Source organism: Notothenia rossii, assembly GCF_949606895.1.
Source record: "Notothenia rossii genome assembly, chromosome: 7".
Classification (NCBI taxonomy): domain Eukaryota; kingdom Metazoa; phylum Chordata; class Actinopteri; order Perciformes; family Nototheniidae; genus Notothenia; species Notothenia rossii.
In genome coordinates, this window is record NC_136905.1 from 67,256,030 (window position 1) to 67,280,280 (window position 24,251).

Below are 24,251 nucleotides of genomic sequence, written 5' to 3' on the forward strand. Positions count from 1 at the left end.
CTGCTGAAGCCGGTCCAGAGGATCCTGAAGTACCACCTGCTGCTCCAGGTACACAATGTCCACAGTGGTCCATATGCTGACTGCAGACTGCAAGCTTTGCTACATCAAATAGCCTGTGACTGGTTACCAGTTCAAAGAGTGGCATTTTTTCTATTCTGGTTCTTTGATTTGCCTAGATATTAAAGGCATTTAGTATTATAGAAGGTAAAAACAACAACAGCCGCCAAATCTCACAATTATTTATCTGGATACACATCTGTCTTTGTTTAGGGAAAGATTTTCCTTGTTCCCTGTTGGACGATCTTGTGAGAGATGTTAACTGTCCCTGCTCTCTTTTAAAAGGAAATAGCGAGGCACTTTGACCCGGACGAGGAGGGCCATGAGGTTATTCAGGAGGCCATAGACACCATGACCGGAGTGGCCTGGTACATCAACGACATGAAGAGGAAACACGAACATGCTGTCAGAGTGCAGGTCAGACCAAAACGCATGCATGCCAACATCCTCTGGAAAATGTATTTTCATGTCACTGCCATGCAGTACTCTCACACAGTACAGGATGTACTCTGTCAAGGTGCATTTACAGGCAGCTCTGTCACACCCTGCTGTCTTTTTTCACACTGGACCTTCTGATGTTGTCATGTTCGTCCGTTATCTAGTACTTCTGTCACTTTCGTGTCTTGCGGTTGATTTCACCTGCTTAGCTTTCATCTCCTGCTTTAAGGTGTGGTTTTAACCTCCAAATCATCAAGTATTGCTTAACAGATGTTGTCCAAAGCTAATCCATAACCCTTCACAGTTTGTTGTTGACCTAGACACATTTCTCAAGTCTAGCAGCATGTTAAAGTGAGGGCCACTGTGTCACCTTCCTTGTTTTCTAAGGCTGGCAAGCGTTTCCTTTCATGCTGGAGGAACAGTGCTGACAGTGGAGGTGTGTGCTTTCATGTGCAGGAGATACAGTCTCTTCTGATAAACTGGAAGGGTCCTGACCTGACCACCTACGGAGAGCTGGTGCTGGAGGGAACCTTTCATGTCCTGCGGGCGAAGAACACCCGTACGCTCTTCCTCTTCGAAAGGATGCTCCTCATTACCAAGAAAAGAGGAGAACACTACGTCTACAAGATCCACATCTCAGTAGGGCTTTTGACATTGTTTTCATTGATTCAACAGTAAGATGTAGGAGAAAGGTCATATTTTCTGTTACTCATTTTGATCAAGCCTAAGCTAAATCACTACATTACATTATGGTTGCAGTGCGCCACCCTGATGCTACTCGACAGTGCAAAGGATCCCCTGCTCTTCAGTGTCATCCATTTCAAGCATCCCAAGCAACCCCATACTGTGCAGGTAACTGTGAACACCAGCCTTTTTCCTTCTGCAGCACTATTCCAATAACAATTTAAATACTTGAACATATATAATATGAACATCTGTGTTGACCAAAGCTTTGCCTGAGCGCCAGTGATTTCACACTGCAGTATATCTCTGTTCAGTATGCATGCATGTAACTGGTTTAGCTTCATTCCTGTTGTTGACTCTTTTCTAAATGATAAGTGCTTGTTGTTACAGGCCAAGTCAGTAGAAGAGAAGCGTCTCTGGGCCCATCACATTAAGAGGCTCATTCTCGAGAACCACAACACCATCATCCCACAGAAGGTAAACAACAACACAAACTGTTTTATTCTCCTTAGCTTCTGAAGGGACACCTCGTATTTAAACACGCTGTCTTTTTTCTTTTAAAGGCAAAAGAAGCCATCCTGGACGGCTCTAACTGTAAGTGTCACAACTTTTGATACGACAATTCAACTGTTTCCATAACAACCAAAGATGCTTCTCACCAAAGAACAGGGTGTTTTATTATCAGTGGAAAATGTATTGCTGAATCTGAACAGGAAGGCGTGTCCCATAAACAATCTATCGTTAATCTATCCCCCGCTGCTTAGATCCGGGGAAGTACCACTATAGTCCTGAGAGGCTGAAGAAAACAGAGTCCTGCAATTCTGACGACTTCCACGATGCAGGGAGAAATGGGAGAAGGAGATCAGGTATAAAAGCACTTATTCATCTTTTTGTGTTTTTGTTGCTTTATAAAAATAGAATTGATTTGCTGATCTTTAATCGTCCTTAACACAACATTTTCTACCTTTTTAGAGCCTGCAAAACAAATCACGAGGACCACAAAAGGTTTGTACCTGTGTTTTTACACCGGATTTTCAGTTTGGGAGCCTTAGTGCAGCTTCATTAACAGTGGGTCAGTTTGATCCACATTCTAGATGTTATTTGTGTGTCTAATAGGAATTGCCCATATCCCTTTTGCTTTGTTCTCCCTCAAAGACACCTGGGAAACAGATCTAAAGACACACTCCCACTCCACCGGCCTCACCCATAATGAAATCAATGATATGCCACATTGGGGGAAGGCTTTGACGAGCTCTTTTCAATAGTCAATCTTAGCCTTCATCTCCCATATCACATCTATTCTAATTGGCCGTTATGGAAGAGGAAACCTCTGTTCTTGTCCTCAGCTCTCCTTTTGCTCACAGTCCACATCCAGTTTTTGAACCAATGTAATGAAGAAGCAATTTTCACGTCAACCCCCCTCATCCTAGTGAGGGAGTAAGTCATCACTTCCTGGCTAATTGCATTATGTCCAGTTTGAGCCTCTGAGAGGAAGACGTTTCTAATTAGTATTTATCTAATCACAAGGCCTCCCTAAAGTCTGGGCCTCGCTCCGGCTCTGCTAACTATAATTGTGAAAGATTCATGTGATGCTCAGGTTATTTTGTTACGTTATATTCTCCTTGGGATTGTTATTCCAAAGGTATTGACCATTCTCTAACGTTGATCTCTTCTTTTTCTCTGTTCTGCAGCCGTTTTAAAGGTAAGTGCTGAAATCCAAACGGATACACTTTTTTCATTCTGTCCTCTTTAAATGTCAGTGTGCTGCGGTGAGATATGGTTTATCCAGTATTACTCTGCAGTCCAACTTTTCTTTCCCAATTGCTAAATAACTCCAAACTAAAAATGAGAAGGTACAAACCTTATCTTTACCAAACATACTTGGACTTGCCCTGGATTACAAAAATCATATCTCACCTATTCTTTAAGCGTCTTTGTGAGGATTCCATCCCATTTACAGTCTTTGCAATCCCACCACGACTTAGCACTGGCCTTCCAATAACAAACCACATTTCTATGACTTCACGCTACAGCACGCAGACAGTGAGGGTGCACTGCTGGGGGAGAGGTGCTCCCTTCAGCCGGACACTAGTGTCAGTGCGCTGGCCTGCAGTGTAGGCGAGGAGAGGCCATGTGTGGAGAGTCTAATTCCCAGAAGGCACTCTCTGGAGCCCCTAAGTCCTACTAACAGTGACCTGAAACTGGTTTCCCTGGAGCTGGAGAAGGCAGAGGGGGACATGGAAGAGGAGGAGAGTTACACGGAGGATATACTGATGGGAGACGACCAGGTAGCCGACTTTGCCAGCTCAGTGCTGGCGGCCATCTCCTGCTGGCACTATAGAGCCAGGGCTTTGCTTTCTACTCACTTCACAACGGTGAGGGTTTCTGACACCCACGGGTTTCCTATTTCCTGCTCCCTTCCACTGGCTTACCAATACTCACCGCTACTCTTTCTCCCACGCTTGCTCTCTCCTTCTTTTTTTCCTGCTTCATAAATAGAAACCAACTAACACCTGCTACCATTTGCACTGTGCTAATTGAATGCCTCAGGTTAAAGTCCTCCTATTGAAGTGCATGGACTGAAGTTCTCCCAAACCGCTGAGTGTGAACTCTAAAACATATGGGGGTGAAACTTTAAAGTCGGACTTGGTGCATGCCTTTTTGAATGCATTGCTTTTTTATGGAGGTGGAGGTCATCCCACGGTGCATGCACGGTTCTCATCTGTGTTGTTTTCTCATGCGTATAGTTACAATGTGCTGTGCTTCATGATTGATGTTGAAGCTAATGCTATTGCCTGCATTTCCAGTCAATCCAGTGGATTAATGCAAGCTGTTAAATGTTGTTTGACTTCAAAGGTTATTGTAGTAATCTAATTGAATTGTCATTATAAAAGCAAAGGCTTTGCTCTTTGGTATTTCATAATCGCATTTCCCCTCTGAATATTCACAGTCGGAAAGTCTTTGTTAGGGTTCATTTTTATACCAGTATTGTTTTGAACATGAAAAGAATGCTTGTCTTTTGAAGACTCGTATCATAGGCTATGTTTTAGTGTACAAACTGTCACTTTAATGTCCTGTATTGCTCTTCAGGATGATCAGAATAAAGATATGGCTGAACTGAAAACTACACGGACGGAGGAGGTAGAAACTCACAGCCAGGAGGAACAACATGTGGATGTGGCTGCCAAAGAAACTCCTGCCACACAGGTACTTAACAAATCATTTATAGATTTGTAAAGCCATTCATTTCCACAGGTGTCTCAGGCCATGTGTGACATTCAGTTTTCCTGTCTATCCTCATGTCCTCGGTATCGCCTAAAGTGTTGTTAAGCGTGTTTGTAAGCCATTGCATATTTAAATTGACACACTTTTGATCAATTTGCTGTTGTTATACAGCTTATATGATGATGCACTACCTTATCATTTCCAATAGGGTATTTCTCTCAGGCCTATTTGAAAACTTTCCTGGAGCTATATTATGGCTGATGTTTACTTGAAGTCTGCACATTTAAAAAGCCTCACACACACATTGATATTCTGTGATCAGACTGAGAAAGGCAACCTTATAGTTTGGAGCCATTACCGCCTGATTTTTCAAGATAACTTTGCTAAACAGCCCCTGTGTCTGAGAAAAGGGTTCCTCATTACTCTTCCTAACCTTATCTCCACCACACAGCTCCAAGCTGCACTTTCTTGCAATTGCCCCCACTCCGGAAGAGGAACACAACACCTGCAAACTAATTTAGCTATAGAAACACGGTTAAAGCCGCAGACACAGAAATATTCCCCACTAAACTCGCAGCAGGAAACAGAAATGGTCCAAAAAAAGGTCATTACTACCCAAGCCGTAAATACATGTCACCTTAATTTCTAGCCACAGCTTCATATCGTACATAAAAACATTGTTATTAAGCTCAAGTTGGACTCAAAAGATAAAAGACACATCAATTGTGGATGCTTTTGATTAAATTGCCTCGGTCCGTTAATGGCCAACGTAATGTCTCATTCCCCCATTGTAAACACTCCTATCATGTTTCAGGCCAATGGGAAGGAGCTGTGCCCTCCAGATCGTGTCCCTCAAGTGAAGAAGAGTGATCATCAAGAGGTGCATCACCCCCAGCGCCCAGAATCCCCCGTCTCCCCTCTCCAACAAGATGACGACACCAAAGAACCTCAGGATACCTCGAGAGAAACTGTGGAAGAAGAAGAAGAAGAAGGAGAAGGAGAGAGTGACTCCTCCGTTCTCCAAGTGGATGAAACAAGCGTACTGACGAACGGGGAGCTTTCAGAGGAGGAAGAGGAGGGTCTCTCAGACGATAAAAGCATCCTACCTTCCTCTGTGTTGGACCAGGCCAGCGTGATAGCAGAGCGCTTCATCAGCAGCCTGTCCAGGAGGAGCAGCCTGGTCTCAGAGGACTTGGGGTCCCTCACCTGCCCCTCGCCCTCAGTGGAAAATGAAGTCTTAAAAAGCCCCTCAGCTTGCATGGACTTAGAGCAACACGCCCGGATGTTGGCTCAGTCGTCTCCAGAGCATCAGGTGACCTCAGAGGCTGATCTGTCAACGCCTACAAACGATCCTGAACTGCACGCTCTGATTGAAGGGGAACTCGGGTCCACTCTCTCCAAACAAGACCGCCTCCTCATCCGCAAGATCAGGAAATACTACGAGCACGCCGAGCACCAAGACGCTAACTTCAGCATCAAGCGCAGAGAGAGCCTCTCCTACATACCAGCGGGTCTGGTCCAGCATCTGAGCCGACAGCTCAACAGTGTTCCTCAGGAAGAAGGTACCCCGGTCAGCAGGAAAGGCCTCTCTCGCAACCGGCCCACTTCCTGGTCAGTGTTTGACCTTCCTGGCTTGGAAAAGAATCGGAGCTCTGGCACTCCTCAAAGGACTGAACCACAGAGGGCAGTGGGAGCCAAGACTAGGTCTCAGAGCATTTCTGAGGCCTCAGCCAGCACAGAAGAAGAGTTCCGACCTTCCTCAGAAATGCACAAGGTTTGGCAAGAAATGGAGATGGCGGAGGAGAACGAGCACGTTCTGCAGAGTGCAGAGGAGACGCTTAACGACTCGAGCTTAGATGTGGCGCAGGATACCAGCGCAGACCTTTCAGACCTTAAAACCAATCGGCAACCATCTCTGATTTTAGAAGAGTCTGAAATAAGCTCCGCCGCAGATCTCTCCCCCATCTCATCTCCTACAACAACCTTTCCAGCCCTGGAGGGTGGATCCAGTCAGGACTCTACGTCTCAAGACAAGAGCCATGCCGACCAGGCCCAACTACCCAGGATCACAAGCTTACGGGCAAGTCTGGACGAGGACCAGATCCTGCAGGACATGGGGAAGATGAAAAACAAGGTGTTCCAGCTCGCACGTCAGTACAGTCAGCGCATCAAAAACAACAGACCATTGGTCTGGCAGAGGAACCGAGAAAAAGCGAACCAACAAGCCTTCAAGAGTTTGCCTGCAGTTCAAGAAGAGAAAGTGCAATTGAGGAAAAAGGGTAAATTAGATGCAAATGATTGCCATGTTGCTCTCTTTTGCAGTGACCTACTTCTTTAGCTCATGTAGAAAACTGAACAGCGTTTTGTGTCTGTTTTTTGTGCAGGTAACCCCAACCTGAGATTGCCCTTGAACATTTGCGATCAAGCGGTCATCCATGAGGAGCGTTCTCCAAGTCCGGAGAAGACCCCCAGCTCTGCAGCCAGCCCACAGAGCCCGCCCCCGGAGACCGAGGCCTTCCATTGGCCTCACGTACAGCAGCTGCGCACCAAATACACAGACCCCTCCCACTCCTCGAGAGTAACCCGTAGCTGCACGGCCCCAAACGGGCTGCTGGAGTGCAGCACAGAGCGGTGCAATGGCTGCTCACACAAGTACAGCAGCTCCTCTGACCTCCACAGCGCTCTGACTGACTACCCCAGCCCTCAGTCTGAATCAGGGAACAAAGAAAGTTGTGCTGTTGAGGATTGGGCCCAGCCCCTGCTGTGCAGGTGGAGCTCCTTAGACCACATGTTAGGGTCTCTTCCACTCAATGAAGTACAGAACCTTAAGGACCCTGTGAGGACCTGCCTGTCAGTCAGTCAGGTGTCTCTGACAAAAAGAGAAACAGACAAAGATGGGGACAGCGTTCTCCACGAGGAGCTGGACTGTACCAATAAGTCTGCTGCGCCGGGTTCAGGGAAAATGACAGAAAGTAATCTGGTGAAAAGCTTACGAGAGAAGTTCCAGAGCTTGACCACCAGCTCATGAGATACGATTTTATGAATTTTTTTTATTATCAGGGACTATCATGTGAAAACATTATCTGCCTGACACTTGCTTGTCAACATCCCTGTTTCTTTTTTACCCCCAAAAGAATGCAACTTGTCTGCACATTGTTTTCACTATAGGTCATGGTGATGATGTTTGCACCAGTGAAACTCAAAGGGATATAATTGGTCTTTGGTGAGGCCAATAAGTTGCATGCAAATTGTCTTTAAAAAGGAGTCTTGCAATATTTGTACATTGGGTATTTGTTTGCACTGTATAACACAAGTTTATGTAAAATGTGTATATAGTCCCTAGTATCAAATTGAAGATTAGGTTCTACTTTATTCTTATTCTTATGATATGCATCTATTTGGTTTCCTCCCACTGTTGGTGATTGTTGCTATAAGCACCATAGCAATGTTTTCATTTAAGATGTCGACTGCCAGCTGGAGTTTGAGGGAAAGCAAAAAAGGTTTGAGCGCAAAACCAAAGAGGTTTTTTTTTTTACACATTTCACTTTAATGCATGTCACAGCAGTAACTTGCTTCTACGTTAACTGTAGCTGCTTCTTAACCCCTTCTCACTTATTGTATCACTGGAGCTTTTATTTTTCTCAATAAGTTGTATATTTCCTCTTTAATATTATTTATGAAACTGTACATTTTTGAGAGATTAGCCTTATGTAAATACTGACCCGTAGCAAGCCTTTTTACTTTTCCATTCCAGAAAAGATATTGTTTCATACTTGAAGTTTCCCATATTTTCAATAAAAACAGAAATGGTAAGTGTCCACAAATGTCTCCTTTTACTCTGTCATGCATTTGAAACCATTGCCGAGCCTTGTTAAATCTACAGCATCCGTGGTCCACTGGTTAAAAGAAATGAAGAGTGCTTTCATATTCAGACTCAGACAGCTCTACTTTTTTTAATGCAGGATTCAAAGAGAGTCAACCCCATTGTACTGTGTTAGTAACAAGTGGAAGTAATGTGTTTTATTGGCATGATTTTGTATTCTGAATTACATCACAAGCCGCAAAACTAAACTGAACTGACTTCAAGGTTTAAATAAAACGTGCTGTCAGGAGTAAATCTTGCATTTGTGACAAACAAATATTTATTTAATCAATGATTGGAGTCTCTGGGTCCTACCAAAAAAAAGTAACATTGTTTTTATCTGCTTTTAAATATTATTTTTAACTTGATGTCTCTTACTTTAATCATTATAATCTAACTCTGGCACCTACAAATGAAGAGGCGATGCCAATGTAAAAGATATGGGTCAATTACTTATTAAAACGACAGATTTAAGACTGGTAGTACGATAAAGAGGGCACATGTGGTTTTTATATATAATGACTGAACACAGCCCAGCCTTTGTGCCTCAGGTTATGGAGGAACAGGCTTTCAGTTGAATTATCTGTGCGTTCAACAGTTGCGTCAAGCCCGCCATTAACAGACGGACTCTCACCGGAAATTAACACCGCCATCCTTCAAAATAAAAGCACAAGTACTGCTCAACACTCACAGCAATGTGTTCCCATTAACGGGTGTTTTATTTTTGCACTATTCAGCAGAACGTGCACTTTCTCTGTCTGTTTACTGACTTGATACTCATCCGCGATACCGACGAGGCGTGTAGTTCAACAAGCGTCTTGAGTTGCACGTATAAACCAGTGGTGCCATCATCATCAGACTTCCTCTTGCACAAAATCAATTAACTTTAGATTTTTCGTTACTGGTTTAAATCATTAAACGTCAATTTCGTATGAAGTATGGGCTGCGCAATATCGGGTCTGGAAGCTAAAGGAGAGTTTGGAGAGAGGACCACAGAGGATGCTGCTGCGACTCCAAGCGAGCCTCAGATTCAGATGATCAAGGAGTCCTGGAAAGTTATCCGGGACGATATAGCCAAAGTTGGGATTATCATGTTCGTCAGGTAGGATGCTTAAACTTTGTATGTACTTTTCCATGTCAAATGGTTTAAAAAAAAAAAAAATCATGATTTCATGTTTCATTTAATTGTATTTAAGAACAATCACAAGACATAATGGAGACATGTTATTAATACATCTACAATTGAGAGAGTTCACGTATTATACAGAAACATTACAACCCAAAAACATACCCCACACTAACCAAAAACCCTGAAAACTAAATAACTAACCCTAACTACTTAATGGTCTAAACATTTAAAAAATAAAAAAAGTAAGATAATAAACACAGACACATTACATAGGAAGATTACGGTACATATAAATGCATTTCAGAGGAAAGTAAAGGTGCCATTCAGTATCAGTAGCCTTTGTTATAATGCGGTTAATCTCCTTTATTTTTCACTTCAAAATGGGATTATAATAGTGTGTTAAATGTAGTAGAAAGAAAAACAACTTAAAAAAAATAATAAGACATTTCCATATTATGTTTAAATAATCAGAATAGCCATTGACTATTATTAGACAGCTCAGTGAAACCCCTACACTGTGTTCTGACCTAAGAGATGAGGAGGTGTGCAGAGGGTCTACTGATCCGCTGTGAGGATGACACGATGCCTGACCTTTTCACACGAGCTGTAAAGTGAACATCCAACATCTCTGCCCTCTGACCCACACAGCTTTCATTTAGAGCTCAGAGCAGAATCCCCCTCCTCCTCCAACCCTTATCACTTCCTATCACATCTTAATAACATTACATAATAACACCCGCCAACGGCCTGCAATAGTGCTATACAATTAAAGGTATTAGCCATCAGGAAAATGCATTTGATCAATTAGGATGATGACTAGCGTCCGGGAAAATCATCTTTGGCCTTTGGCAGGGAAGCAAACCGAATGAAAGTGTATGGTGATAAGAGTGCTGGACATTCAGGCTGCAGCATCTACAGTAAAAAGACTGCAGGGCACCTGGCTAGAAGCCCAGTAAATGCCCCTGTATCCCCCGAGTGACCTCAACTGTTGAAGAGCTTGACCTCAGCATGAAAAGCCGGGAAAATCAGGGGCCTCTTGGGGTTCTCAGGGTTGTCAGGGCTTGTATAATGACTGATCAGTAATTATTACATTGAAAAAATAAATAGGAAAAACCTGTTTTCATTCTGCTCTTGCTGTCATTTAACTGACCTTATTATTTGGCAAGTGGAAGTCCAATTTATACAAAATAAGATACTCCAAAGGCCTGGATCTATTCATGAATGCCACAGTAGTTATACAACCTCTAAACAGTGCCAATTAAAATTCCACTTGAACTGTATGGCTACATTGTCTGCATGGTCACTGCATGTATGCAACATGACAAACATATTTCTGACAGGGAAAATGAAGAACAGCCCATTTTTACTCTCTCTAATACATAAAGCTTGGACAGGAACATTTGCAAAGCGTCTTATACCAGAGTGCAAACATTGGACACATGTATTCCATCCAATGTGTATTCTCAATACATACAGCTCTGGGAGAAATGAAGAGACTACTGCGGAAATGTTCAATTTCTCTGGTTTTGCCATTTACATGTGTTATTGATTATAATAAACGTTTTGCTTTATTTTATGCCGACAACATGTCTTCCAAATTCAAAGTAGTTCATTTATTTAGAGCAATCATTGGCGGCAAATCACAACTGAGCAAAATAACCAAAAAATTACGCAGCGTTTTCAAACCTCAAATTTCATTTTTAAACCCAATATAAATGTTTTAACTTATGGAAAATCTTTTTACTTAGCGTGATCTAAATTAATTTGGTGTATTGGTAAAGGAACATGTCAGTAGTTTGTAGAAAAGATATATCTATAAACCAGAGCTGTAGTTGCATTGTTATTTAAAAACACTTCAGTTCAACTATGGGATGACACATCATTAAAACAGGCAGACATGAGAGTATGGTAGCGCATAATAAAACGTAAAGATGTCAAGATGGCCTGAACAATCCCTCACATCTTATCTTGTCAATGTATTGCATTTCAACAGAGCTGTCTGTATTCTAATCTGCTTGTCAACGTGTGCAGATCTCATGTTTTCCTCAGCAACCATTAGAGAGACCGTCCCCTTTCAACCCATCTCTCTCTATTCATCAATCAATATATCAAAGGGGACGGGACTTGATTTAGACGTCTAATGTATTTATTCATGAGGACTTTGTTCTGTGTGCCAGGTTTAGAAACATGTTATTTTCCCTTTTTAGTAGTGCAGCAGCACGCCTCAGGTAGTCGGCCATGGGTCAACAGAATAAGCTTCTGTCTGAGTTTTAGGATATTAGATAGGCATCCAAGTCTTCTTTTTTATTCATCCATTCCACTGTTTGATAAATACGTATTTTATTTTTCGATACCTTCATGCTAACGTATCAATATTAATGAAAACTGTTTATACATGTATGTAACATATAACAAATGTATCTTACGTCACGTGGCATATTGATTACTGATGTGTCATGAATGGATTTGTACTTCTTTTCAGTTTTCCCTAGCTTCCATGTCCTATGACTCAGTGACTCCAAATCAATACAGCATTGTATAACTGTGGTAGATTTCAGGTCTTCTTATACTCATACGAATATCTTGATGAAAAAAAGTCAACATTTATTCAATTGAAAACCCTTGAAATTAATCAATAGCTTTTTATATTATATGACCTTATGACTCTGCTACTCTGGACCAGTACACTCGTTGTATGTATTTTATATATGAATATTGGCACGAAAATCAGCAGTTTCTTTATTGAAAAGTCTCATTTATTTTTGAATAGCTTCTAAGTCATGTGACCTAATGAGTCCACTCCAATGAAGCATTGTAAAGACAAAGAAAGTAACTAAAGAACAAACACAACATTCTATAAAAGGAGGTGTTTCCTACTTTTCTAGTGTACTGCAGTTTACAATGTTGTATTGATTTGGTGTGACTTGGTAACTTGACATAATTGCTATAAAAAAACAGCAAGATGTTTTAATTAAATACAGGCACATTTCTATAAAAGAATATTCATTAAAGAAAAAGGATGTGTACTATATTCCAATAGAAAGAAGGTTTTCTATACTGTATTCTTTGCACCATTGTCATACTGAAAGAGAACTTATAAACCTTGGTTCTCACTGCAAGCACAACAAGACCTTACAGAGAGACGGGGAGCTGTGTATCCTGGCAGCGTGAGTGATGGCAGGTCGCTCAGCTGGAGACTGGGAGTCGCTCTGATTGGAGGCAGCGTGATTAAACTGTCTGGTTAAAGAAAAGGATTGAGGGGTAATCAGAAGAGCAGAACTCTATCAGGATCAGTGTCTTCATTTAACCGGAACCCCGGGGACTCATCACTGAGCTTCATGTGGAAATGAGGGTATACATTACCTGGTTTAAAGACCCATCATGGCCTGTCACTGATTGCAGTTGCTGGGTGTGACTGAAGTGTAGGACAGAGTGAGAACAGAAAGACAGTCAGACATGAATCCACAGTGACAGAACGGCTGCAGGAGGGAGGGCGGGGGGCGTCTCCAGTCGTTGATGAGCTGGACTTCACAGTTGTTAGACTCTTGGGGTTATGTCATATTAGCTGGGAAACACAACGGTGCTGTAGTGTTTTCATTTTGGGAATGATTATGACAGGCTTGCACTGTGGTTGTCTTGGCAACAGGTTGTTTGAGACCCATCCCGAATGCAAGGACGTCTTCTTCCTGTTCCGAGATGTGGAGGATCTGGAGAGGCTGCGGACCAGCCGGGAGCTGAGGGCGCACGGCCTGAGGTCAGTGACCAGCTCTGAATCACAGAACACTCCAGCCAATCAGAGGACAGCACAGAGTCAGGGTGATACGACCCACATCTGCTAGGACTTTTTAATATCTGAATAACAATAATGATCAGGATGCAGCATGTTTTCTGGTTGTAATGTAAAGACTAAACTGCAATCTTTAAAGGATATTCCCTGACAAATATTTCAAACTGATTTTGAGTAAGCGTTTTCTGGTGATTTTCAATTAAGATATCTTGATTAACGAATTAATCACAAATGATTCCATTTAAGTCTGTAAATGATCATATTCATCGTCCTTTAGCATAGCATGCCATACTATAATAATAATAATAATAATAAAGATCTACAGGAGTATGGCTAACACATTTCAAAGACAAATAATTGTATAGATTTTGCCATAAAAATGTAAAATAAGGTGTCATGTTAAACATTATTCTATACTATGAATGCTGAATGCCATAATAACATTGTATTACAGTATGTCATTAGAAAAAGAAAAGAAATGTTAGAATCAACCCGTCATAAAACTTTCAAGGTAAAAGGTCAAGCATGTCAAATTATAGTATACTAATTGTATTTTCCTCCAGCAGCAGTGTATGTGCCACTGACCCAAATGTAAAACTGCAGCGGCAATATTCAGTGTTATTGGAAGAACATGTACCCCAGAAGTGTGGCTCATGGATGGTTCTGATAGTGATTGGACAACAACACGGCCACATCACACCAAGGGCTTTGACTGCAGGCTCTACTGCATGGAACACACAGTCAATGTTTTGGTCTTTTATGGGAAAAACATAGAATATCACAATACTGTTCCTTTTAACAATACATGATAATAATACCATGTTGCACACGGCACAGTGCAGTAATATAAAGCAGCACGCCTCAGGTAGTCGTATATAATGATATCACAGCTTTCCTCTGCTCAGACACAGCTTGTAGCCACTCTGCTGTTCCCAGGGTGCATCAGGGCTCTCTGCCTTTCTTTATGCACGAGGTCAAAGCAGCCAATTACCGCCTGAGGACCTGAAGGTACAGAGGCGAGCGTCTCAGTATAGCACAATGTGTTACGCATCCCAGTGTGAACCGGCTGCTCTCAAATTCAGGGATAAGGCCAAATGGCCCTTCAATGGCACACAGGAACATTAGAACAAATTAGAGAGGAATACAGAGGGCAATACAAATACAGAGGGAAGAGAGAGCGGAACCTACTCCAAGCCTTTGTTCCATTCATCACCAAAACTGTAACACACACAGGCTGCAGTGATGGCACACACACCTGCCAGAGCAACAAAGAGAATCCATCTTGTAGGGTTTTGTGCAGGGGGAAAATTATTGTCTTCTTCTGGGGGGAAAGATATTGTGTAATGTAATGCTGCATCATTAAGATACAAATTCAATTGTGTTAGTAAATGTCACCATGCAGCTTTTTAAGGCAGAAGAGTGTGACACTTATCCTCAGTGCTAATGGTCACACTTGCAGAGCACACAGTGAAATGTGTACCCATCCTAGTACCAGGAGTCTAGTACTAGGAGTAGTGGGCAGCTATTGTCAACGCCCGGGGAGCAATGGGAGTGGGGGGTTGTCCGGTGCCTTGCTCAAGGGCACCACAGCAGGGCCCAGGAGGTGAACTAGGACCTCTCCAAGTAGCAGTCCACACTACATATTTTAGGTCTGGTCGGGGACTTGAGCCGGCGACCCCACGGCTCACAGTCCAGGCTCCTACTGACTGAGCCACTGCCGGTGGAGAAGTACCCGGTGATAGTCTCTAATTCCCCACTTACTGGTGGATCAAGCAGGCTCTTTTCTTTTCTCCATCTCTTTCAGGGTGATGTCTTTTATCGAGAAAAGTGTGGCGAGACTGGACCAGCTGGAGAGACTGGAAGCTCTGGCTCTGGAGCTGGGGAAAAGCCATTATCACTACAACGCCCCTCCCAAGTACTACAGTGTAAGAGATCCCAAACAGTGATTACTTAACAGTTTTGCTGCTTTTTTAAGAGGACTTCAGATATTTGAATTTCCACTGATACTGTAGATGTTAATCACAACTGCTTAATGGAAACACATGTACTCTTGGAGTGACACACTTAATGGATATTGTTACTAAGCCCTAAGCACATCAGTAAGTATCTGTCATAATTATTTTCCAGTACGTCGGCGCTGAATTCATCTGCGCCGTGCGGCCCATCCTGAAGGAAAAGTGGACGTCTGAGCTGGAGGAGGCCTGGAAGGTGAGGAGTGTGTCTCTGTGTAATTTTAATCAGAGACCCCTTCTGGGTAAACGCCTGGTGAAATAGGCTGGATGTGTGCAGTCAGCATGTCAGCTTCAGGTTTGTCTTTAATACTCCATGTAACATGTCAAGATGGAACCCAGTGCAACACCAGCCTGACTGATGAGGACTTACATGTCACTGAACCACACATGAGCATATTGAGAAAATGGGACATGGCCCTGTCACATCATGTTATGTCACTTCAAGAGCCCTAGTGTAATTAATACAGAGATGTTGCTGAGCTAGATGCATCTCTCTTTACTGCAGAGCGTTCTGCACTTATATAGGCCTGGATACATTAAAGATGTTTAAGAAATGTTTCCTTATACAACACATATCCATAAAAATACGTGCAATTTGGTGACATTATATTAAAAACAGTCTGTTTGAAGCTTAAAGTTATATTTCAAAATGAAATGTAACAACATTTACATTCTGTAAATCGTTCTGCTTTAATTAATGGCTTCTAGTGCCCTCTAGTGGTTGAAGTTGGTTATGGTAATTACATTTAATATTTAGCTTTTCCCACTTAGGACAAAATACCAATATTTAGAAAATATTGAACAAATATATTTCATATGCAAATCATCAATTACAGCATTATGTTCGGTTCCATATACTTTAAAATAACATACTGTAGTGAAAATATCTAAAAACTTCCTCATGCTTTAAGTTTATCCCAGTAGTTTCCCCCCTCTTCCAAGCTTTGTTTAAGAAAAAGCCTAACTTAAAATGTTTGCATGTTAACAGCCAACATCTTATGATAAATAAAGAATGATTACATAACTGAGCTACATATATCTTCAAGCAAACCTCTATTACTCATCCTCCACTCCAGCAGTATCTTACAGCACTGTTTCAACAGAGAAAATGGGTTTTGTAAAGCAATGGCTGAAAAATAAATACATATACAGCATTGTGACGAACAGTAGTTATCTGCATTCAAAACTGTTGAATGTGAATGTCCCCCATGTTCCTAAGGGGACCCTGACCCAGTTCAATGTGTTCTCTCCAGACCCTGTTCCAGTTTGTGACGGGCCTCATGAAGCGGGGGTACGAGGAGGAGGGTGACCGGCAGCGGGAGCTCGCAGCCTCCCCGAAGGAGAGACCGGACAAGAGGAACACAGCGATATGAGACTGGGACTCTTTAAACCAGCACAGTGTTCATGTATAATAGTGTATTTACTGTGTCTTTTCTACAACGCTTAATGTTAACCGTGATCATTGTTTGCCATCTTCTCACTATGGACACAAAAAAGAACTTGCAGTGGCTTTCAACAACGCACTTTATTTCTGAACTTAGATTCTGCTGCTGTCCTCTTTAATGAGGACCTGGAGCACAGAGACAATTCAAATGACTGAGAAAATATACCGGCCATAGTTTAAACCTGCCTTGTAATTAACTGAAATGACATTATTAAAATAACCAGCCAATACTTTGTCTCTGTATTCATAACTCAAAACATGCCTTTCAGTCAAATATAACTTTAAAAAATGTTTTCCGTCATGTCATCATTCAGAAATCCGATTCACTTTTCAAATCCCTACATTAACTTAAGCTACACATTTCATTGGTGTTTAACAATTTAAGACAGCCAGTTTGGCAGCTTGGTATGAAATTGTGGCCTGAAACAAAAAAACTGCCTTTGTACTTCATGTGAAATAAAAAAACAAGTACTTTTCAAGTCCAATATTAAACTATGAAATATATCTGATCTGATTGACTTCTGTGTTTCAAAGTAATTTTGCAGTAAATTCATTGCTCATTTCATTATTTAGAAAAAAGATTCTTCTTAAGATGCAATCAAATTGAAACATGGCAAGAGCGCACAGGTCAGCTGAAAATAGGACATAAATATGGACTCTAACAATTCAATTAGTATGGCAGGCAGGCAAGTGGTGGGCATGGATGTGGCTCCAGATGTGACGCAGATGTTGATGATGACCTGGTTCTGGAGCAGTAATTGTGGAGATTGAAAAAGGTTGACGTCCTGCATGAGTTAGAGGAATCCTCAGGGTGTCTGTCCTCAGCAGCCGGGATGAGACATGCACACAATGGCATGATATCAGAGCGGTCACTTGGTGGATGAACAGTGATTCTGAGGCCTCGGTGAATGGAGGGGGGGGGGGGGCTCTCCCATCCCCTCAGATCCAACAGGCCAGTTTATGGTTATGTTTAAGAGTCAGTTGCTCATTAGGTGGCTTTAGTCTTCTTGCTTTTGCTTTTCTTATCTTTCTTCTTAAGTCCATCCATGTGAGCTCTTAGGAGGTTGGAGTACGCCTGTAAAGAATTAAAAAACATCTGATTATTTTTCTTTTAAATTCATGTCTGTGAAGTCTCCATCAATGGATGAGTGTTGTAATATTCTGCAGCCCTTCTCAGCGAGGGATGAAACTACTTCAAATGTTGATTTGCATAACGTCAGATCCCAGTTTCTCACAGACCGGCGGAAAAAGGCACATTTTTACCTACAAACATTTTAAGTATGTATGTACTGCTTCCACCAGTATTTTTGGGACCCATAATATTAAAACAAAGCTCCTGTTACCACCAGATCACAATGTGTTGTCAAATCAACCAAGAGAGAAACCTTAAGGATTGCCGCTTAGCAAATGATTAAGCTCTCACGGCTAATTGATCAAAGATAGACCACTATGAAACAGAATATAATTGTAACAACATCAAGAAGATCAAACAAAAAGGGCAACAGCTTCAAAACAACACAGAAATGACTAAATGATTAACTCAACATACCATTTGAAACTTGATTACTTCTTTGGTGTTGACCTGAAACAGTAAGAAATAAGAACCGAGCATTAACAGCCTGTAGAAACCATTAACAGTAATACATGAAGAGATCAAGCACAGGAAACACCGGTCACTCACCACTGTGCTAATTTTCTTCTTGCCCTCTGATGCTCTGATGAGACATTTGTTGTCTGATGGTTCAAATGTGTCAGGGTTGCCTTTTCTGGGCGTTGGCTTGGTCCTCCCATCATCTGTAAACAAATAATCAATTTTAAATGCTTGGATGTTGAAAAGGGAAATTCACAGTTTGACTTCCTGATCAAATGTAAAGGTCAGGAGGGATCTGCTTACATTTCTTTAGCGTGATGACAACACTGCCAGATGATCTGCACTTCTGGAACAGTCGTGTAAGCTCCGTGAGAAACTGGACAGTGAGGCAAAAACAAATATGATGAACATTCATTTCAGATAAGAAGAGTTCATCACAGCAAGAGGACTGGACACATCAGCAATGCTTTCCACTGATATGAGCTGATGATACACTGTCAGTTTAGCAGACTCCATGTAGGTTAAGGTGCATTGCTTTATTATACCTTTCGTTTTCAGGTTAGTTGAAACATTTAACTACTTTACTCATTATGTTAACACCGTTTCTGCAAGAAGTTCTTGAAAGTTAAAAAACGTTTGTGCTGGTCTTAAATGATATTGCATCACACTGAAGGGTTTTACTAACGTTTGCCTACTTTCATTCGGCCCACATGTACTTTAACACCGCCTAATAATCTGGCAGTTGAGCATTGGTAGCCAAAAAGTACCTGGTTGTTAAAAGTATACATTGTGGTTAGCTTAACAAGTTTAGCAATTAGGAAAATGACTGTTGTTTGCCGATACTGTCTAGAGATGATTCGTTACTACTGAGTGCTAACTTACAGCACCCTGTTAGACGATATGGGTGTCTTTGTATGAAATGATAACCCGTTATACATAACTGTAACAAAAGCCAGTTTATGACTATTAATATATGTTTGAAAGTACATTCGCTGATAAACACATTTGCCATGTTAACGTATAACCAGTGTTAGCTTCAACCAATGGTTAGCATGTTGGCTAACGAGTCAGTTTGATGACTAGCCTAACGTTTTGCATCTGTAAGACAGCTAGAGCAAACAGGGTGTATTTGTAGTTTATCATCAAAAACGTCGAGGGATGAAATTACCACGAAATGATTTGTGTTCTTACCGAATCATTCTCCAGCAGCACCATGACTCTGACTTCGGCTTTAGCGTCGGCTTACTGAAGCTAGCTGCTGTGAGTGAAGCACACGTACTACACATTCGGAGCCCCGCCCCGCGCGCCTCCGCGGGGGATACGCAGTTAATGAGAGCGCCACCTGCTGGTAGGGAGGGGAACAACACTCACATCCCTTCACCCGGTCATACTGGGTCAAACATACACACCCAACATTTCGTTTGTAGGCCACAACGGAGTTTCCCAACGATTTGGTTTAATAAAATAAGATGATCATGTAGCCAGACAATGCTGTGTCATGTGTGTCGGACGGATGTGGTTGTAGGAGGGATATGTTGGTGTTTTTTTATTAAAACAGCCAACAATGTACAAACTAATTTTTTATTAAAACAATCCAACATGCACTGTTCTCCAGCTGGACAACTTTCTATCTGCAGCTGGAGCAGCTGGACCGTCTCCAAAGTACAACGCTTTAAAGACATAATCCTAAAAAAATATTCAATCACTTCCCAGTCATAAAGAAAGGTTTTACCAAAATCACTTCACACATTAATGGTCTCCTATTGGTGACAATGTTATGTAACATTGTCACTATGATATTGTCATTATGAGCATTTATTAGGATATTGTCATTATGAACATTTATTAGGATGTATTGAAAATATATATATATTTTCAATACATCCTAATAAATGCTCATAATTTGGGTGAATTTTCTTTTTGGAAATATTCAATAACTCCAGGGTTATTTAGTCAACTTCTACCAAAATACATAATACATTAATAATCTCTTGTTGGTTATACAATACAGTACAACATACAGTTTTTACAGTACTTCTCTCATTATTATGTAGAGGCTTTTACTCTGGACACAGAAATAATTTTGGCTCATTGATGTTCACATATATTTCATCTTTAAAGTATGTTAACAATTTATATGTAATCATTATACAATATATTAATTAATCATACATTCAACAATCAGGTTAAAACAAAAAATATAAATGATAGCTCTATAAATGTTATCAGGGTGCACGTGCATTACATTATGTTACTTACAAGCTTGCATATGGATGTCAGGGATCTATTTACAAAGATGCTTAAGGAAAAAGATTTGTGTGCAACTTGTATGAAGGGGATTATGGTCTTGATAGTGCACACTCTGACTGGTTGCCCAGGTCTGTGAGGTGCACAGCAAACTCGGAGTGCCAGTCTCTTTCAAAGACCGACTTCAGCTGGAACTGCAGGGCCTTGGTCTTCCATAAATGGTGAGGAGCATGCTGGGAAATCACCAGACCCACTCCAGCTGTGGTCATATAGTAGTCCCCTGACCAATTGGAGGTGCCTGAGGAACAACAGCATTATCTGGTAAATTATTAACCAATTCACATGCAACAAATAGACTTCTTAAGGCACAATAACTCACCAATATAGGCTACTTTATCAGTCACCATGTATTTATTGTGGTTGACTCGGGTGTATGGAATATCAGACTGGTTTCCCACAGGCACAATGTACAGTTTCTGAAAAAAAAAAAAGAAGACAATTCAGAGGCTAAGATCTGGTAACTCCTAGCCTATCATTTATTTCAGGAGGAATAACTGACCAATTGGAGGCTAATATTGTGGTGAGGGCTGTCCATGGAGGCCAGAGACTGGAGGAATGGCATCATGGCTGGGTCAGAGTCCCGCCCACAGCTGATCAGCATCCGGATCTTAACCCTCCTCTCAAATGCAGCCGTTCTGATGGCATCATCAATGATAGGCCAGTATCTGTCAAACATAAACAATACTTTGTTAGAAAATTAATAAAAAGGTGTATCGATTGACGGAAACAGATGGTTTCTGTTGTGGGTCACCTCTGAGGCCTTTCAAATCGTGTGGTGGGGAAATACTCCATGACGGCTACGTCCACATAGTGTTGGGCCTCGGAGATGATGGAGAGAATTGCCTCCAGGTCCTGAGTCCTCGAAGGAGGGCAGAAGGATGGTGGAGAGCCCTTGGGTGAAACACAAATATTGAATAATTACACCAACAAAAGCTACCAAAACATTTGATTCATAAAATCTGATCTAAGTGGCAACAGATTTTAATTCCCGAGCTGTGGGTAGACCGTTTCACACTGTCCAGTAGAACAAAGGAAACTGTATAGTGAGGAAGAAAGTTTCTGAGTTTGTTAATATTTGGGAAATCTTTTTGTTATTAAAACATGTTTTGAGTGCATTTTGAAGTCAAAGGCTAAGTTGAAGGACATCAATTAATTTAATTGAAATGAATGTGTCCTGTATGTGTATCACCCTATTTTGTATTGCATTTTTTCCTCATTCTTTCTCTTCCTGTCTAATTTTTAACTGAAGTTTTTCTTCTTTATTCCTTTTTCTTTGACTTATTTTCATGTTAATCAGGGATGGTTCTTATAAGTATAAATTATGTGTTGAATGTTCAAAATCAACAAAAAAGAAAGAAAACCCACACACAGTCGGCTCTTTGTCCAACAGAATAACATTATCCTGTAAAAAGGAAGTGAAAGCCAAGGGGAACTCACCGTGAGGTACAGCCTGCTGGAGATATTATCACTTTTCACCACTAGGGGGTGCTGTTTGTTGAAGGCAGTGTCATACTCTGCAGGCCAGGGCTGTGGCACAAAGCTGTGGGACTGTCCCATCTCCCAGTAGGACTTGAAGATTTTATGGAGGTCGTTTGCTAGACTGGAGCAGTTATAGACGACCACCCCCAGTTCCTTCACCTACAGACAGAAGAGAGTCGTGAAGTCATGAACTAAGCATGTGTAGTGCACACAATGTAAACAATACCTTGTGTTTCATTAGAATACTGTCAGCACTGCACATCCCTCTGAATTCTGCACATTGGAACTGCACTTATTTTATCCACTTTTTATTTTATTTCTACGGCTATAACTGTAATTCAACCATATTGGATGTAAACATTACTCGATTTTGAATGTAGTTATAGTTTTCTTAAATAGTTTTTTTTATGTATGCACCATAACACCAAGAACAATTCCTCGTATGTGTTAACCGCAATACACCTGTTTCCGATTTCTGATTGCAGATTTTGCTGTTACCTGTGTGAGGGCCCTCCAGTCCATGTTGGCACTTCCAATAAACACGTGTTTTCTGTCAACAATCCAGAGCTTGCTGTGGAGGACGCCCCCCGTGAGGCGCCCAAAGTTCACCCTCCTCACCCGAACTCCTACAGACAACAGAAGGTGAGACTGCAGTTAGGCTCACATAATGAGGAACAAATACCACCACAGTGAAGGTAACAGAGGGGCCTTTTCCTTACCTCTCTGTTTTAAGATCTCTAAATCTGTGGAGTTTGTTCTAACAGTGGGAACACTGGTCAGCACTCGGACAGATACGTTCCTGGAGGGCAACTCTTCCAGTGCTTTCAGGATGTCTCTTCCCTGCAGAGGAAAAACTCACCGTAGTTAAGACCTTTCCCACCTACAGATTTAACACAGATTGAATATGCAGGCATGGTGTTTCTTTCTGTTTTAGTTGATAACTCACAGCTGTATCAGAGGAAGAGTTGACGTTAATGTCTTCCCCAGTTAGAGTCCAGTAGAAAGAGGATATGTCCACTTGGGCCGTTGCCATGGAGATAAGATCTTTCCATACTTTTTCCAGAGGGATGCCAAGCGTAGCATTGGCTTTGTACTTCATGTGTTGAGGGATGCTCTCCACCAGGGCCATGCTAAGAGATAAACAGAGACATCTGCTGAAGGACTTGAATAGAAACAGACCGGAGAGAATTATAATTCAGAGAAAGACTAGAGAATAATTAGGTCAATAGATGTAGATAAAGTCATAAAGAGAAACAAAATAGGTAATTTGCTACATTAAAACACAGAATACACTGTATTGAGCATTAAAAACAGACATTTAGGAGGGATCTATTTTGTAATATGACATACGATAGGTCTAGAAATTGTAATAATCATAAGTGATAAAGTCAGTGTTTTGTTAAGTTTCGAATGTCTTTCAGATAAAACTATAACATGGAAGCATATGGTGCTAAATAAAAGCAAGCATTGGAAAAGTCAACGAGCATTCATATAAAAATAACGATAAAACAATGAAAATATATACAATATATCTGAATTAAAATGAAAAAGCTGTACAGTACACATAATGTTGAATATTGACAGTTGCGCATAAGCATCTGTTGAGTCAACTGAGTAGATGATAATCTATATAAATCTATCTTCCATGGGATTATTACCTGCACTGGTCTGTAGAAAAAGCGCTACCACCAGCTCCCTGAGGAAGTGTCTCATGGTCTTTGGGGGGGTTTGGTCTTTCCAGCACAGCGATGGCCAGCAGGACCCCCAAGACGGTCAGACAGCCCAGAATCACAGCTAATGTCACACAGCTGGTCGACCTCTAACATCACGTTGGATAGGAAATCAATACAAATTAAAATATGAGTCATAATAAAACAGAGTTAAAGAATATTTAATGTTGTCCTTTACCCTTTTGTTTGGAACATAGCTGTCATGAAGGCGGCTGTACAAAGAGGTCATTTTCTTTTAGTGCTCCTCGTCTGTTCAAAGGAAGACATTAATAAACACTACTACAAATTCGACCAGTGTAATGACAGAAAGATGAACCATAGGTATTGAAAGCAACAGTAACTTACACAAAGCAGATTTAGTAAATGTCGGAGGCCACTTGCTTCTTCCCCTCCAGCTTCACTAGAAATGAATCTGAAGTGATATCTGTTTTACTGAATACACCACAGCGCAGTTCCTCTTTTCACTTTCATTTCAGGTTTTGCTAAGTAACAACATCAAAATAAAA

General features: G+C 41.3%; 4 protein-coding genes across 4 annotated transcripts in view; 2 read left to right on the plus strand and 2 right to left on the minus strand.

Annotated features, from left to right (window-relative positions):
- The window catches only part of LOC307046438 (pleckstrin homology domain-containing family G member 3-like), a 26,322-nt gene extending 18,105 nt beyond the window's left edge, over positions 1-8,217 (plus strand). The window contains exons 4-16 of the mRNA XM_079692834.1: positions 2-48; positions 343-474; positions 952-1,134; positions 1,255-1,347; positions 1,570-1,656; positions 1,743-1,773; positions 1,944-2,045; positions 2,152-2,184; positions 2,871-2,881; positions 3,165-3,554; positions 4,270-4,386; positions 5,219-6,683; positions 6,789-8,217. Coding sequence (XP_079548960.1) covers positions 2-48; positions 343-474; positions 952-1,134; positions 1,255-1,347; positions 1,570-1,656; positions 1,743-1,773; positions 1,944-2,045; positions 2,152-2,184; positions 2,871-2,881; positions 3,165-3,554; positions 4,270-4,386; positions 5,219-6,683; positions 6,789-7,432 — 3,335 coding nt within the window. The 3' untranslated portion in view covers positions 7,433-8,217. The remainder of the gene's footprint in view (position 1; positions 49-342; positions 475-951; positions 1,135-1,254; positions 1,348-1,569; positions 1,657-1,742; positions 1,774-1,943; positions 2,046-2,151; positions 2,185-2,870; positions 2,882-3,164; positions 3,555-4,269; positions 4,387-5,218; positions 6,684-6,788) is intronic.
- A 328-nt stretch (positions 8,218-8,545) lies between these two features.
- Positions 8,546-17,055, plus strand: xgb (x globin). Its single transcript, XM_079641170.1, has 5 exons — positions 8,546-9,368; positions 13,042-13,149; positions 14,987-15,107; positions 15,310-15,390; positions 16,448-17,055. Exons 1-5 carry the CDS (start codon positions 9,205-9,207, stop codon positions 16,565-16,567), a joined length of 594 nt encoding a protein of 197 aa, XP_079497296.1. The 5' UTR covers positions 8,546-9,204; the 3' UTR covers positions 16,568-17,055.
- Positions 16,701-19,575, minus strand: srp14 (signal recognition particle 14). Its single transcript, XM_079641171.1, has 5 exons — positions 19,421-19,575; positions 18,533-18,605; positions 18,320-18,432; positions 18,188-18,220; positions 16,701-17,713 (listed from the first exon to the last, which is right to left on the minus strand). The coding sequence occupies exons 1-5, from the start codon at positions 19,442-19,444 to the stop codon at positions 17,627-17,629; spliced, it is 330 nt and encodes a 109-aa protein (XP_079497297.1). The 5' UTR covers positions 19,445-19,575; the 3' UTR covers positions 16,701-17,626.
- A 221-nt stretch (positions 19,576-19,796) lies between these two features.
- Positions 19,797-24,214, minus strand: pld4 (phospholipase D family member 4). Its single transcript, XM_079641169.1, has 11 exons — positions 24,091-24,214; positions 23,924-23,994; positions 23,674-23,834; positions 22,962-23,145; positions 22,735-22,855; positions 22,514-22,641; positions 21,974-22,174; positions 21,288-21,427; positions 21,036-21,201; positions 20,856-20,952; positions 19,797-20,774 (listed from the first exon to the last, which is right to left on the minus strand). Exons 2-11 carry the CDS (start codon positions 23,972-23,974, stop codon positions 20,569-20,571), a joined length of 1,455 nt encoding a protein of 484 aa, XP_079497295.1. The 5' UTR covers positions 23,975-23,994; positions 24,091-24,214; the 3' UTR covers positions 19,797-20,568.
- Between the last annotated feature and the right edge of the window lie 37 nt (positions 24,215-24,251).